This window comes from Salvelinus fontinalis, chromosome 21 (genome assembly GCF_029448725.1).
Source record: "Salvelinus fontinalis isolate EN_2023a chromosome 21, ASM2944872v1, whole genome shotgun sequence".
Lineage (NCBI taxonomy): Eukaryota > Metazoa > Chordata > Actinopteri > Salmoniformes > Salmonidae > Salvelinus > Salvelinus fontinalis.
This window is the reverse complement of record NC_074685.1, coordinates 11,508,689-11,525,249: the sequence shown is the minus strand read 5'-3', so window position 1 is coordinate 11,525,249 and position 16,561 is coordinate 11,508,689. Positions and strand designations below refer to the sequence as shown.

Genomic DNA, 16,561 nt, shown 5'->3' with positions numbered 1-16,561 from the left:
ATAGATCTTTGAAAAGGGAATGAACTTCAACCATGAAACCAATCAATTATTTTGGGGAAATATGTATTGCTTGCAATACAATCTTTATTGACAACTTTAGTACTGGATGAAATCAAATGTTCAAGCAATTTTAGTGCATATAATAAATGTGCTAATTCAAGTGTAACAAACCATGTGAATAGAAGAAGTGTCTGACAATGAATATACATGAGTGATTTACAAAAGTGAGTGCAGTTCTTTACAAAACTGGTGGGTGGGGGGGGCAGTTACATTTGGCTAAATGGAAAGTGACAATCTGTGTTAGTGCTCTTTTTAGAATTAAATATTTTGAGAAAAATATGTAGCCTAATAATAAATAAATATTAAAATATATGTTCTCTGGCATCACACCCAATAATGCTTGGTATGCAATGCAGGCATGTGATGTTTCTGTTTGGGTATGTTTTTCTCCCTAACATAGCACGGGTCGTAACAGTCCCATTCCATTCCGGAGTCCCAAAAACCGTTGTTGAGACCGTCGCTGTCCGCGGATAAAATCCGGAGCGAGACACCTGGAGAAACGCTTGCGTAATTAGCTTGGCAGTGATGGAAAAAGTATCCAGTTGTCATACTTGAGTAAAAGTAATGATACCTTGATAGAAAATGACTCTAGTAAAAGACACCCAGTCAGTAAAATACTTGAGTAAAAGTAATGATACCTTGATAGAAAATGACTCTAGTAAAAGACACCCAGTCAGTAAAATACTTGAGTAAAAGTATTTGGTTTTAAATATTCTTAAGCGTCAAAAGTAAAAGTATAAATCATTTAAAATGCTTTAAAATTATGCAAACCGGATTGCCCTTTTTTCCTTATTACGGGGATAGCAAGGGGCACACCAACACTCAGACAATTCCAACACTCAGACATAATTTACAAACGAAACGTGTTTAGCGAGTCCGTCAGAGGCAGTAGGGATGACAGGGACGTTCTCTTGATACATTAAGTACGTGACTTGGACCATCTTCCTGTCGTGTTAAGCGTTCAAAATGTAAGGAGTAGCCTACTTTTGGGTGTCAGGGAAAATGTAGAGTAAAAAGTACACTTATTTCGGAATGTAGTAGTACTTAAAAGTATTTTTACACCACTGTAGGCAGGCTGTGAGAGGCCATGCTTTCTAATGGTGGAGAAAATGTGATATTCATACTACATGTAAATGTAAAACCGCTATGTTCTAGTAGGCCTAATGATAACTCACCTGCGCTTGCTCCAAAGTCGCTGTCCAATCCAGGACCCATGGTGGAAGAGTTGTCAGATACAACAAAGCATGACATCTCTGGAGGTATGTTACTGGAATATTCACATTCGAAGTCAACCATATCAAACTGGTGTTCTCCTATGTTGTTCAATAGCTCCATGGTGCTGCACCGACGCATGGGCCTCTGGTCAGATGTTACCTGCGTGCGTAAAAACAGTCACTCATCACATGTATCCAAGACAGACTTCAAGGGTTACAAACTAATTTTAGGCTAGAAACCACGAACTAACCGTTGAGTGTGGATTATTTAGCGCAGGCGAGTTGGGTGATACAAGGTTAGGCCGTTCTACCTCTGAATCACTTGACTGCGGTAGGACAGGGGCGCTTCTGCCCCAGTTCATTTTGTTCCTGCTGTACATTCGTGACCTACGCGTCGGGTCGACCCTGGAGGTGGCCAATATGGTGCTCTGCGTCCTCAGGGACTCCAAGAAACAGCCTGTGGACCCGTCCGGCCGGATGAATCGGATTCTCTGGTCCACTGCTGCCCTCTCCTTTGACGAAGTTCTTGAAGAGTTCGAGGGCTGTGCCAGAATAGTCTCTGAAACCGAGATGTAAGCCCTTTTCCCATCTTGATTTGGCAACAATGGCGTCTCGGATATTCTGGTCATTCTCTGGCGCGTCGACAGAGTAGACTGTAACATACTCTCGTAGTCCTCTCGTTGTCTTTTTCTGTTCTTCTTTGAACAAATTTGTAACTTGTAACCCAGAAACAAACAGTTCAACAGCAATAGAAGAACCACACACGGTAAGAGTAGGATAATAAGTAGAGTTAAACTGGTAATTGGCAAACCATCACTCCGATTTGAGGGTGGTGTTGATGGGCCTATTTGCGACATTTCATCACAAATAGTTTATAGGATCCAATTCCAGAACACATAAGATTTGTGATTTTTGTTCAAAATTGCTTTTCCTAATTGGTTATTTTCTGTGAGCGCGCAGGTGTTTTGTGGCACCAATCAATTTCACTATCCTGCGTTTGTGATTGAACTCTGCACAATGAGTGCTTGGATTTTGTGCTTGGTATCTTAGATTTTCTGCTTCAAGATCTATCCAATTTGTTTGTGTCAACAAAATATATCTCTGCATTTAAATGAGCATATTTTACTCCCAAAATTAACCATTTGCCCACAGTCGAAATTCACTTGTACATATAGACAACCGAACGGAGGCCTACTCGAAAATGTTTGAGACAATCAGTTGTGTTGTGACAAGGTAGAGGTGGTATACAGAAGATAGCCCATTTGGTAAAAGACCAAGTCCGTATTATGGAAATAACAGCTCAAATAAGCAAAGAGAAACGACAGTCCATCATTACTTTAAGACATGGAGGTCAGTCAATTTGGAAAATTTAAAGAACTTTTAAAGTTTCTTCAAGTGCAGTTTTAGAAACCAAGCACTATGATGAAACTGGCTCTCATGAGGACCGCCACAGGAAAAGAAGACCCAGAGAGGTTAAATTCATTAGTTTACCAGCCTGAGAAATTGCAGCCCAAATAAATGCTTCACAGAGTTCAAGTAACAGACACATAACACCATCAACTGTTCAGAGGAGACTGCATGAATCAGGCCTTCATGGTTGAATTGCTTTAAAGAAACCACTACTAAAGGACACCAATAAGAAGGGACTTGCTTGGGCCAAGAAATATGAACAATGGACATTAGACGAGTAGAAATCTGTCCTTTGGCCTGATGAGTCCAAATTTGAGATTTTTGGTTCCAACCGCCGTGTCTTTTTGAGACGCAGAGTAGGTTAACGGATGATATTTGCATGTGTGGTTTGCACCGTGAAGCATGGGGGAGGAGGTGTGGTAACACTGTCAGTGATTTATTTAAAATTCAAGGCACACTTAACCAGCATGACTACCACCACATTCTGCAGCAATACGCCATCCTATCTGGTTTGCGCTTACTGGGACTATCATTTGTTTTTGAACAGGACAATGACCCAACACACCTCCAGGCTGTCTAAGAGCTATTTGACCAAGGAGAGTGATGGTGCTGCATCAGATGACCTGGCCTCCACAATCACCCGACCTCAACCCAATTGAGATGATTTGGGATGAGTTGGACCGCAGAGTGAAGGAAAAGCAGCCAACAAGTGCTCAGCATACGTGGGAACTCCTTCAAGACTGTTGGAAATGAAATATTACGGGGGTTGAGTCACTGGCTTACTGGTGCTCTTCCATGCCGTCCCTAGGAGGGGTGCGTCACTTGAGTGGGTTGAGTCACTGACGTGATTTTCCTGTCCGGGTTGGCGCCCACCTCGGGTTCATGCCACGGGGGAGATCTTCGTAGGCTATACTCGGCCTTGTCTCAGGGTAGTAAGTTGGTGGTTGAAGATATCCCTCTAGTGGCGTGGGGGGGGGGTGTGCTTTGGCAAAGTGGGTGGGGTTATATCCTGCCTGTTTGGCCCTGTACGGGGGTATCGTCAGATGGGACCACAGTGTCTCCCAAACCCTCCTGTCTCAGCCTCCAGTATTTATGCTGCAATAGTTTATGTTGGGGGGCTAGAGTCAGTCTGTTATATATGGAGTATTTATCCTCTCTTATCCGGTGTCCTGTGTGAATTTTACGTATGCTCCCTCTAATTCTCTCTCTTTTTTTCTCTTTCTCTCTCTCTTTCTCACGGAGGACCTAAGCCCTAGGACCATGCCTCAAGACTACCTGGCCTGATGACTCCTTGCTGTTCTCAGTCCACCTGGTCGTGCTGCTGCTCCAGTTTCAACTGTTCTGCCTGCGGCTATGGAACCCTGACCTGTTCACCGGACATGCTACCTTTTCCTGGACCTGCTGTTTTGGACTCTCTCTCTACCGCACCTGCTGTCTCTAACTCTGAATGATCGGCTATGAAAAGCCAACTGACATTTACTCCTGAGGTGCTGACCTGTTGCACCCTCTACAACCACTGTGGTTATTATTATCTGACCCTGCTGGTCGTCTATGAACGTTTGAACATCTTGGCCAAGTACTGTTATAATTTCCACCTGGCACAGCCAGAAGAGGACTGGCCGCCCCTCAGAGCCTGGTTTCTCTCTAGGTTTCTTCCTAGGTTCCAGACTTTCTAGGGAGTTTTTCCTAGCCACTGTGCTGTTTGGGGTTTTAGGCTCGGTTTCAGCACTTTGTGAAATCGTCTGATGTAAAAAGGGCTTTATAAATAAATTGATTGATTCCAGGTGAAGCTGGTTGAGAGCATGCCAAGTGTGTGCAAAGCTGCCATCAAGGCAAAGGGTGGCTACTTTGAAGAATCTAAAATATATTTTGATTTGTTTAACACTTTTGGTTATTACATGATTCCATGTGTTATTTATTAGTTTTCATGTCTTCACTATTCTACAATGTAGAAAATACTAAAAATAAAGAAAAACCCTTGAATGACTAGGTGTGTTAAATAGTTTATTTCACATTTTCAATAGGACAAGGACTTCCCTGTCGGCCTAACCCGGACAATGCTTGGCCAATTGTGAGCCGCCCCATGGGTCTCCCGGTCGCGGCCGTCTGCGACAGAGCCTGGACTCGAACCAGGATCTCTAGTGGCTAGCTAGTACTGCGATGCAGTGTCTTAGACCACTGCACCACTCGGGAGGCCCCTGTGTCTAAACTTTTAACTGGTACTGTATTTGTAGCCTGCGTCATTCTTCGAATGTGGACCCAAAATGAGAATTTCTGCTCTAGGACAGGAATTGCGGGGGCCTTTTTTTAAACTAAATTCCTAACGATTCTTCACATTTTTCCATGACCTATTCTTAATATGATATCTGATTGCGAACGACTAACAAAATTATTGGGGGACCCCTGGAGGTCAAGGCCCCTGGGCATGTGACCTGCGTGCCTGGTCGGTATTCAGCCATGATAGCTGACTAAACTAACTACCATTAAAAAATATATATGGTTAATTGTTAGCTAATTGAGTGACCTCCATAACAAGAGAGGAACTGCTGATGCACATCCACATTTCTAAAATCGCACCGGTTGTATTTTACTGTTCTTACTCTCAATAAGTTGAGACCCCGACTGAGTTCCTAAAAAAATGCATTTGATAAAATTTTATCGATAAACATTGATATTTTGCCCCTCCTCCGTCTCAAACCTGTGGTATGTGTGTGTTGGTCTGTGTGTTCTAGGGTGAGACTGACTCTAGACAATGGCTGCGTGCGATAAACCCTCTGGTCTCTGTTGTGTAAGACCCTGCATCGACCAAGGAGGAGTGGAGCTCTTGAGTCTTGCCTTTCAATACTTATTTTTCCCATTTTCTGCCTTGTTTGAAAGTAATGCTGTCCATAGTGCCATCTGCTTTTCAATCTTCTATTCCAAATTTAAAACAACTGAGTTTTAATTTTTTTTCCTCCCCAAAGAAGGAAAGAGGGAAGGAAGGATTACATTCTTGCAAAAGGGGTTGCATCTTAATAGTGTAAGTCGCTTTCTCTCTGAAAAAGTTGAATAGGAAAATAAATATGCTCATACATAGTAGTACACATTGTATTAACCTATCCTGTGTTTAGAGCAGAGGAAAAGAGAGGAGTTCAGGAAAGGAAGCTATTTTAGCGTATTGGGATGCACCTAGGGGCCTTAGAGTGTGGTATCTGATGATTCCTTTTAGCACCTCTCTTACTAGCATTTAACACTGGGTGGCAGTAGTTAGCTTAGCTAGGGTGGACTTTAATGGTGCAGCACAGTACTGCTCAACACCTACTGCAACCACTGAGGATCTGAAACAGTTTACCACAGTAATCTTTACTCAAGTACTTACATTGTATACTCTATTGCCCTTTCTAGCACAATATACACTTATTCCAGAAAGCACACCAGATATACCCTGGCATTATGTGGCTGAGCGATGAGAAACAAATGTTTTTTGCGGAATATTTTGATAAAGCCTGGAATAAAAGAAAAAGGACTACCTATAATTCAATTGTAAAAATATTCAGCTTCTATGTGGTAAATGGCACGTGTGTATATAGATTGTGTATAGGCTTGTCTCTCATATGAATCTTCTCTTTGTGCCAGACTAGATTCAAATGCCTTCTGTTTCTTTTTTTCTGTATTTATCTGTATGTATGTATATCCTTTTACTGCTCTAGGGATATAATTATTGTTTGGATAACCTTTATTTACTATTATGTATTGATTTTTAACTTACATTTTTTCACTCTTTATGCAATGCGCAGTGCAGAGAACACCGGAAGAAGAATTGTCATTTAATTACCACAGTGAATTATTGTAATGTTTGTTTGTGTCAATTAATCCCATAAGGGATGGGTTGCCAACTGGTGATTTGACACGAAAATGAAATTTCATTCATTCACTTTTTATTTTTGGGTCAACCGCTTGATCTGCACTTGGATGTAGTCAGATAGCTCTCAGGCCTCATTGGTCTTCCATGTTTTGTGGGAGGAGACTTTGTCTTTCCCAAGAGGTCTCTCCAACTCCTGCATCCATATTCAGATTGTTTGTGTTCAGCATTCCTATGAGGTTTATCTTATTTACTGTATTATACATTTTGCTGTCTTCATAGTTCCACATCTTGTAGGCCGATTATCCATGTCCACCTATTATTTTGGAAATCTTTCAAATTGCCCGTGGCAATATGGACATGCTCTGCATGAATTGTCATTCATGACCGCTGCTACACATTTTATATGATAATCAAACACCAACACCATGAGTTAAAATTCTGGTATTTTCATTTATTTAACATGCTTTTCTTTGTGTCCATTTGTCAATTTAGAATAATACATTAACATCTGGTATAAGTTAAAGCACACATATACACAAACATTTCAAATGATTCAGTTGAACATTTGACAGAGGAATCTCTTTTAGAGACAAAGTTATACATATTTTTGTACACAAGTACATTTTTGTTATTGTAATAAATCAATGTAAAGGTGCAGTCATATGAAAACCATACAACCATAGCCTACAAGTGGTAGAATCATTTTGTCACGTGACTATCAACTACCTCAGGTTTCTGTAATAAGTCAAATGACTCGATTGGAATACCAAGTTCCTGATATAGGCAAGCAGTATACACAGTAACAGTACCTATTCCCCTTTCATTCAAGAGAAAGTCAGTAGATGTGCCCAGACACTCAGGAGTCAATTTGCCAGTTAAACTGTAAACCTTCTACTTGTGGCATTGTATCTGTTAAATATGCTTATGAAAAGTGCCTATAATCAAAAAAGCTTCCATCTGACCCTCTCCGGTGCCCTCTGCCATTGTCTCTAAACTGAGCACAGGGAGAAGCTGTGCTGGATTGTCATAGCACCTGGCAAGGCTGTGATTTTATTTGCTCAAACAATAGGTCGTTAGCACGATAGCATGCTAGGACGTTAGCCCATTAGCACCCAGCGAGGCTATGTTTGATGATCTCTTTGGACTGGGGAGGGATCCTGTCAGGGAAGGCCACCTGGAATTCCACCACCAGGTCGCCACGTGTGGAGGGGGTCTTGGCGTGGGGCAGGCCCTCGCCCCTCAGCCGCCGGATGCCGCCGGGCTTGATGACGTCACTGCAAGGCAGCGGCATCGTCCTGTTGTCCAGGGTGGGGACGTTGACTGTGCATCCACATAGAGCCTGGAAGGAAACAGAGAGGAAGATCGGATTTGTTAGTTTAACGGTTCCTTGTTTTATGTTGAGAGCCTTTGGTTACATAATACAGTACATGCAGCAGACGCCATACCAAAACTAGCTGCAGTTGGAACTTCTGAATGAATGTATAAAACTCTTACCTAACCATGGCAATTTTCCAAGTGAATGTGTTATATCACAGACTTGAATGTGGAGCATTTGCCCCCTAAAGACAATGCTTTGCTCTGTTATGCAACAATAAGTGTTACAAATATCATACCGGTTATCTTCTCTCTATTCTGGCTGTGCGTGTGGGTGTCGGTACTCAACAGAGTGACTGAGTGGGGCCATGGGAAGATGGAGAGGAGCTCTTTGAAGAGGCTGCCATGTGAACGCTCGCATGCTAATCTGAGGAGCGTAGGACGTGGGAGTGAGTGATTGCGAGCCAGAGAGAGAGGGCGAGAGGAAGCTAAAGGCTGGCAGAGGAGTCAGTGAGGGAGCGAAGTGAAAGAAGTGTGAGGGGGCGGCCGACACAGAGGCTATATTTAGCTACAGCTGCTGCTGCTCTCTGCAGGGTGCACTGCACTGTGTGTTCGTGGGGGTCTGTGAGCTGAGCTAAGGACAAGGTTGGAGCAGTGGTGGGTTAGCTGAGAGGGGCTCTGAATAGAACAGGGTTTTATCTATTCTATAGCCACCAATTTGAGTCATTGTCCAAAGTATGGAAGTGGCATACTTCAGCCGTGCCTTGAAACTTCATGTAATCCTACCTAAACTAAAAGTATGGCTGTGCTGTAATTCTGCTAAGACTTACTGTGTTATACACCCAAATAAATGTAGGGTTGACACACAAACACAAACTTACTTCTTTGAGGGTGATCTTGGCCGTATACACAATGTGGGACCCATCTCTCTTGTAGTGGGGGTGTTTCTTGTCCTTGAGAACGAAGGCCACGTCGGTGGGTATGTTGTTGGGCGTCTCATCGCCCTCTCTGGGGAAGGTGATCTTGGTACCTTCCTTCCACCCCTTCTTTACCACCACGTTCAGGACCTTGTCCTCGGTGCGCAGGCTGCGGCCGTCCGGGTTGAGACGGCGCCGTGTGATCTTCATGTGCTTGGTGCAGCCATGGAACACCTCTTCCAGGGTCACCAGGAGGTCGTGCACCACCGCCGTGCCCTGCAGACGCCGACGCCCGCGCCGAAGCTTCTCGCCAGTGGGGCCATAGTTACTGTGGTAACCGCCGACGTGGCTGAAGGTGAAGCGGCTGAAGGGGTTGAAGAGCTCCTCCTCGCCGTCGGGCCCGAAGAAGATGTCGAAGTGGTCGGAGCCTTGGAAGAAGGAGGAGAATGTGGCATGGGCGTCACCGTGGTAACTGTACTGATGGGTGTTGTTCTCCTTGCCTGCCATGGACACTCCGCCTCTGTTCTTAAGACCTGAGACAAAAAAGGAAAAAAGACAGTTAGTACAGTTTACCCAGGCAGAAGATGTGTGATCTTGTCCAATGTTCCATCATGTCCAATCTTCTATTCTACTTCCACTCTGAGACAAAGTTCTTACTCATGTATATTTGGCTTAACTACTTCTACTCAACTGACAAAGGCAAAGGGCCCTACTAAGCTACTGCTGGTTAAATGACAAGGGAAGGAAGGAAAGGCTCTCACCTTCTTCTCCAAACTGATCATAGATGACTCTCTTCTTGGGGTCGGTCAGAATCTCGTAAGCTTCTGCGATCTCCTTGAACTTGTCTGCTGCGTCAGCGGCGCTGTTCTTGTCGGGGTGAAACTTTAGGGCCATCTTCCTGTATCCCTTCTTGATCTCATCTTCGTTGGAGTCTGTCTCGACGCCCAGGACCTTGTAGAAATCCTTCCCCATAGGCTTGATGGACATAACAGGCACCTCTTGGTCCTTCTGGTTCTCCTGGAGAAACAGGATGAGATAAGTAATACGTCAGATCTCTATATCCTACAGATGTCAACCCCCTTATAAAAGGACAAATGCCTGACTGAATTACGCCCACCAATAGATTCACTTTGTCCTTTCTTTAAAAGTCAGGTTCGAACTGTGCCTTAATGAAAAGATATGAAACCAGAGTTGGATAAGATGTGGTAGAAAGATAACTAATTCCCTGGCCTGTGGGTTCTAAACCGTCCTTATAGTGCTCTCATTGCCATGCCCATGATAATGCATTGCTAAGCATCCGGCATCTTTATGACACCCAGCAGGTGTGACATTCAACAGTTGATTGAGAATGACCAAGACAAATAGCACTGAGTCACCAATGATTATAAGGAAAGCCTACTGTGCTAGTTTGTACCAATATCAGAAGATGCATACTTGGAAATGTCAGTGTATTGAATACAAATGACCACAATATCAATGTATTCTTTAATATTGCATTCAGCCCATGAAAACAGTGTTATGTTAAAACTAGCCCATGGCAAATGCATTTATGACCATTTCAGTCTTACCGACTAAAATGCAGATATTTATCTGCTCACCTATAATACAGACAATGTGAATATAGGGGGAGCTCGTGTGTATGAGCATGGTGAAGTAGACTGCAGCTCCTACCACAGATCCTGGATGCACCCTGATTGTCTCAACTAGGCTACACTGTCTGCAGGATACTGGAGAACCCATTGCTCCCATACAAGTTGAACAGGCTATAGTTCGAAAGGAACATTCAATATTTGACATACATCACTATGCTTAATCTCGAAGACTATTCTCAGCAATTAGCAAAATCTTTGAACTCACTGTCTTTTTAACGACACAACCATAAGGCACAATTAATGACTATATGGGTAAAATGAGCATTGATATAATTCATTACAATCAGTAAATTACTGAAATTAATACAATTGTAAAAATACAACTTACCCCTGATGAAGAGCCCGAGCTGTCATTCCTGTTCATAACGCGGACCTTACACTTGACATTTTTCGTTTTCACTCCAAACTGTGTCCAAATCAGAACCATAGTGTTCGCTTATTGAGGAGCTGTCCGCTGTTCTGTGGTGCTGAACGTTTCTTAGCTGTTTTAGCTGTGCTTGAGCTGTTGGTTGACTGAACCGCTGACTGCAGACTGTGCTATATACTGCCGCGGCAGACCTTTACTATACACTCACCACCCACGCAGCGTGACTGAGCTTTCCCAAAACCCGCCCATTTTCCTACGCACAAGAGGGAATACCGTGCCTACCGATTTCTCTTCGAGATCATTGGTGTTCGCAGCATTATCACGCGGATGTAACAGCCTCCTTCTCCTTCTTGAGGCTCGTTTCCGGAATTCTGAGCAGAAGCTTATGGAACAGTCACGACCAGTGAGGTGAATCCTCAGAGCTGTCGAGGGTTGCCGACTGAAGACTGACTGACAGATAGACATCCCTAGAGGCTATTTAATCCCCCTGACATGAACCATTGGATTGAACAATCCCTTGAAGCTATGTGATCAGAGAAATTAATCGTGATTGTTTTCTAGTCAAGTACTAATTTATATGACTATATATACTCTGAAGCTCAGTTGGTAGAGGATTGCGCTTGCAACGCCAGGATAGTGGGTTTGACTCCCGGGACCACCCTTATTTAAAATGTGTGCATGCATGACTGTAAATCCCTTAAGATAAAAGTGTCTGCTTACTAGTTTATATTATTATATTTAATAGGGGAACAGATAAGGACAAACGATCCCAGTATGGTGACATCATGCATTCTCAATCTACTTCATAATAACAAAGTGTTTATTTTAGGTTCTTTAGGATGCTCATCTGGTTGTTAGATACCTGGTTAGATTAGATGTGTTCATATGAACAAAGTATAGAATAGAAATGGACTGATGATAGATTCAAAGAAACCATTTGAGTATCCTGCAAGACTTATTTTGTGTTGTTTTGTGTAGCAGTATGAATTGTATAAGTGGACATCCAGTACAGTTGAAGTAAGGACCTGTGTTGTTGTGTACAGCAGTTTATGGTTATGGAACAAAAAGCGGACATACATGGCCATGTTTCCTCTTCTATGATGCTCACCACAGCCAATGGGAGAGATGGATTCTCCATCTTCCAGTGGAGTCTCGCATTCACTCCAACAGGAACTGGAGACATATTTGGTCTGAACATGGGGAGTCAGGAGCGTCACTGGCTCTGGCTGGAGTGGAGCTCTTCTACAGCAGAAAGAGGGATGGTTCTAGAATGTAATGAATTAGGACATTCTGTTCTATTCACAGTATTCTCACTCCCATCCGCCCACGGGAACATTGGGACTGGTGGAAATCAGAGCTCGCTGTCTCTCTCGCCTTTTTTTCTCTCCTCGAATAGAAAATCACAGTTATTAATGTGTCGTGTCACACTGAGACTATGGCTGGAGGGGGCGGCAGGGGGGACGGTTCACGTGCCAAAGTGTACCAATAATACACACAGACAAGCATGCAGAATGGGCACACTCGCATGCGGTCACACTTCAGTACTTTATTTGAATCTAATTAAGCATTGTCATTGTCACATGCTAGGGGCTGTATTGTCACTGGTCTATTTATGGACTATGGAGCCGACTACAAAAGCTATCACACACAAACATACACTGTTGTACAATACAGAATTGTTGTACACCTTTATTCTTGTCTATGTGATTTGCCTGAGGGCTGATACACTACATGTCCAAAAGTATGTGGACAACCATTCAAATTAGTGGATTCTGCTATTTCAGCCACACCCGTTGCTGACAGGAGTAGAAAATTGAGCATACAGCCATGCAATCTCCATAAACAAACATTGGCTGTAGAATAGCCTTACTGAAGAGCTCAGTGACTTTCAATGTGGCACAGACATAGGAATGCTACCTTTCCAACAAGTCAGTTGGTCCAATTTCTGCCCTGCTAGAGTTGCCTCGGTCAACTGTAAGTGCTGTTATTGTCAAGTGTAAACGTCTAGGAGCAACAACGGCTCAGTCGTGAAGTGGTAGGCCACACAAGCTCAGAGAATGGGATCGCTGAGTGCTGAAGATCCTAAAAATTGTCTGTCCTTGGTTGCAACACTATCGAGTTCCAAACTGCCTCTGGAAGCAACATCAGCACAATAACTGTTTGTTGGAAGCTTCATGAAATGGGTTTCCATGGCCGAACAGTCGCACACAAGCCTAAGATCACCATGCACAATGCCAAGCGTTGGCTGGAGTGGTGTGAAGCTCACTGCCATTGGACTCTGGAGCAGTGGAAACGCGTTCTCTGGAGTGATGAATCATGCTTCACCATCTGGCAGTCAGACAGACGAATCTGAGTTTGGAGGATGCCAGGAGAACGCTACCTGCCCGAATGCATAGTGTCAACTGTAAATTTTGGTGGAGGAGGAATAATAGTCTGGGGCTGTTTTTCATGGTTCCGGCTAGGACCCTTAGTTCCAGAGATGGGAAATCTTAACGCTACAGCATACAATGATATTCTAGACAATTCTGTTGCTTCCAACTTTGTGGCAACAGTTTGGGGAAGGCCCTTTCCTGTCCATAAAGAAATGGTTTGTCGAGATCGGTGTGGAAGAACTTGACTGGCCTGCACAGAGCCCTCACCTCAACCCCATCGAAACATTTGGGATGAATTGGAACACCGACTGTGAGCCAGGCCTAATCTCCCAACATCAGTGCCCGACCTCACTAATGTTCTTGTGTCTGAATGGAAGTAAGTCCCCGCAGCAATGTTCCAACATCTAGTGAAAAGCCTTCCCAGAAGAGTGGAGGCTTTTATAGCAGAAAAGTGGGGACCAACTCCCTATTAATGCCCATGAGTTTGGAATGAAATGCTCGACAAGCACCTGTCCACATACTTTTGGCCATGTGGTGTATATTGTGTTCAAATACGACTGAGGCATGGCCCCTTACGAGCAGTTTCAAAGAATCACTATCTTCAGATTTAGTCTCTTATATTTACAATTCAAAATGTTTAACAATTGTAATCAATATGACTAAATAGTCAAGCATTGCGTTGGTGCTCTTCAGGGTTTTTGCTTCCTGTGTAGGCCTCCTCTTGCATAAATGTTTTTTCCCAGTGATTTCAGCTTCACTTGACAAGACCACTGTGGTGCTGAAATCTCAGATTGCTGCTATTTGCCTGTTGTTTACATCAGAATTGTTGTGGACTGAGTCACTACAGCACTCTTTGCTGTGGCACCCAAAATGATATGTATCACTCCTATTACATTTTTCTAAAATGTCTAACTTATACAGTGCCTTCAGAAAGTACTCAGACCCCTTCACCTTTTCCACATTTTGTTAAGTTACAGCCTTATTATAAAATTGATTAAATCGTTTTTTCCCTCATCAATCTACACACAATACCCCATAATGATAAAGCAAAAACAGTTTTATTTTTAAACATTTTGCAAATTTAAATAAAAAAATGTATATATAAAAACAACTGAAATATTACATTTACATAAGTGTTCAAACTTGGCTGTGTGCTTAGGGATGTTGTCCTGTCGGAAGGTGAACCTTCGCCCCAGTCTGAGGCCATGAGCGCTCTGGAGCAGGCTTTCATCAAGAATCTCTCTGTACTTTGCTCTGTTCATCTTTGCCCTGTTCCTGACTAGTCTCCCAGTCCCTCCCGCTGAAAAACATCCCCACAGTATGATGCTGCCACCATCATGCTTCACCGTAGGGATGGTGCCAGGTTTCCTCCAGACGTGAGGCTTGGTATTCAGGCCAAAGTGTTCAATCTTGGTTTCATCAGACCAGAGAATCTTGTTTCTCACCATCTGAGAGTCTTTAGGTGCCTTTTGGCAAACTCCAAGCAGGCTGTCATGTGTCTTTTACTGAGGAGTGGCTTCTGTCTGACCACTATACCATAAAGGCCTAATTGGTGGAGTGCTGCAGAGATGGTTTTCCTTCTGGAAGCTTCTCCCATCTCCACAGAGGAACTCTAGAGCTCTGTCAGAGTGAACATCAGGTTCTTGGTCACCTCCCTGACCAAGGCCCTTCTCCCCCGATTGCTCTGTTTGGCCGGGCAGCCAGTTCTAGGAAGAGCCTTGGTGGTTCCAAACTTCTTCCATTCAAGAATGATGGAGGCCACTGTGTTCTTGGGGATCTTCAATGCTGCAAACATTTTTTGGTACCCTTCCCCAGATCTGTGCCTCGACACAATCCTGTCTCGGAGCGCTACGGACAATTCCTTCGACCTCATAGCTTGGTTTTTGATCAGACATGCACTGTCAACTGTGGGACCTTATATAGACAGTTGTGTACCTTTCCAAATCATGTCCAATCATTTGAATTCACCACAGGTGATTTTTTTAAGCACAGTTTTTTATTTTAAATACATTGTATATATATATATATATATATATATATATATATATATATATATAAACTGTTTTCGCTTTGTCATTATGGGGTATAGATTGCTGAGGATAATTAAAAAATATATACATTTTAGAATAAGGCTGTAATGTAACAATGTGGAAAAAGTCAAGGGGTCTGAATACTTTCTGAAGGCACTGCATATCATGACCCATGGCTAATGAGAAACTGAAAGCATGAATATGAATGACAATATCCCATGAGTTAATCTTTTCTACAGTGCATTCCCAAAGTAAGTGACACTAACCCACCTCATCCCTCTTCGTCCCACTCACACACTGTATGTCACAGTCTATTCAGTCACTGAAAGATTACAGAGCCCAGTGTAATTTAGTGTAGATCAGTAGTGTGTTGATCTGAATAGAGCAGGGTTAGACAACTCTAATCCTGAAGTACCTGTTCATCAGTTAATGTCACTGGGTTTGTTTATCCTAGCCTGTAATCTGTAAAGCACTTTGTGACAACTGCTCATGTAAAAAAATCCAATTAAAGGGCTTTATGAAATACATTTGATTTGTAGATTAAGAGTTTGTCTGGTTTTCCGAGTCTAAATCAGTCGCTGAGGTTGGCACACGTGTGAGAAGTTAAAGCAGGAATCCCTGAGGAATTCGATCAGAATCACCCATCGCTACAGTGATGGTGTGTTTGGAATAGTCCCCAGGGTTGTCACTAGTTACCACAGCCTCAAATTCAAAATCAGAGGACTCCAAGTTGTAGAAACATCACAAGGATGATCAATGGAAACAGGATGCACCTGAGCTCAATATCAAGTCTCATCACAAAGGGTCTGAATACTTATGTAAATAAGGTATTTCTGTTTTTTCTAAAAACCTGTTTGGCTTTGTCATTATGGGGTATTGTGTGTAGATTGCTGAGGAAAAAATTGATATTTTATCCATTTTAGAATGTCTAACTTAACAAAATGTGGAAACTGTCATGGGGTCTGAATACTTTCCAAAGGCACTGTAGTATAAATTCACGAGAAAAAAATATTGCCTAGTTTTTTGGTCTTAATTTAAGGTTAGGCATAAGGTTAGCAGTGTGGTTAAGGTTAGATTTAAAATCAGATTTTAAGAAGAGAAATTGTAGAAATAGGCGAGTTTAGCCATGATTATGACTATGTGGCTGTGGTAACTAGTGACAACCAGTTCCCAGAGCTGTTTTAATGAGTGTGGAGGATGTGAGGAAGAGGACTATCAAGAACGTGATTCAGTTCATTTTTAGTCGAGTAATAATTTTTTTCAATCTCCTCGCCCAACCCCTCATCTTCTTTTTTCTGCTCTATTCCCCTCCCTCTCTCCTGTCTGCTTTTACTCTCACATGTCTGGGAGTGTGACTGTCACTGCAGCTGGACCGTGTGAA

The 16,561-nt window shown here is 42.9% G+C and overlaps 2 protein-coding genes across 2 annotated transcripts; both read right to left on the bottom strand.

The window, feature by feature from the left end:
* Window positions 1–140: 140 nt before the first annotated feature.
* Window positions 141–2,131, bottom strand: hwa (huluwa). Its single transcript, XM_055873833.1, has 3 exons — window positions 1,526–2,131; window positions 1,236–1,434; window positions 141–551 (listed from the first exon to the last, which is right to left on the bottom strand). The coding sequence occupies exons 1-3, from the start codon at window positions 2,129–2,131 to the stop codon at window positions 385–387; spliced, it is 972 nt and encodes a 323-aa protein (XP_055729808.1). The 3' UTR covers window positions 141–384.
* A 4,827-nt stretch (window positions 2,132–6,958) lies between these two features.
* On the bottom strand, window positions 6,959–10,965 carry LOC129818164 (dnaJ homolog subfamily B member 5-like). Its single transcript, XM_055873825.1, has 4 exons — window positions 10,740–10,965; window positions 9,521–9,776; window positions 8,724–9,292; window positions 6,959–7,867 (listed from the first exon to the last, which is right to left on the bottom strand). The coding sequence occupies exons 1-4, from the start codon at window positions 10,836–10,838 to the stop codon at window positions 7,634–7,636; spliced, it is 1,158 nt and encodes a 385-aa protein (XP_055729800.1). The 5' UTR covers window positions 10,839–10,965; the 3' UTR covers window positions 6,959–7,633.
* Window positions 10,966–16,561: the final 5,596 nt, after the last annotated feature.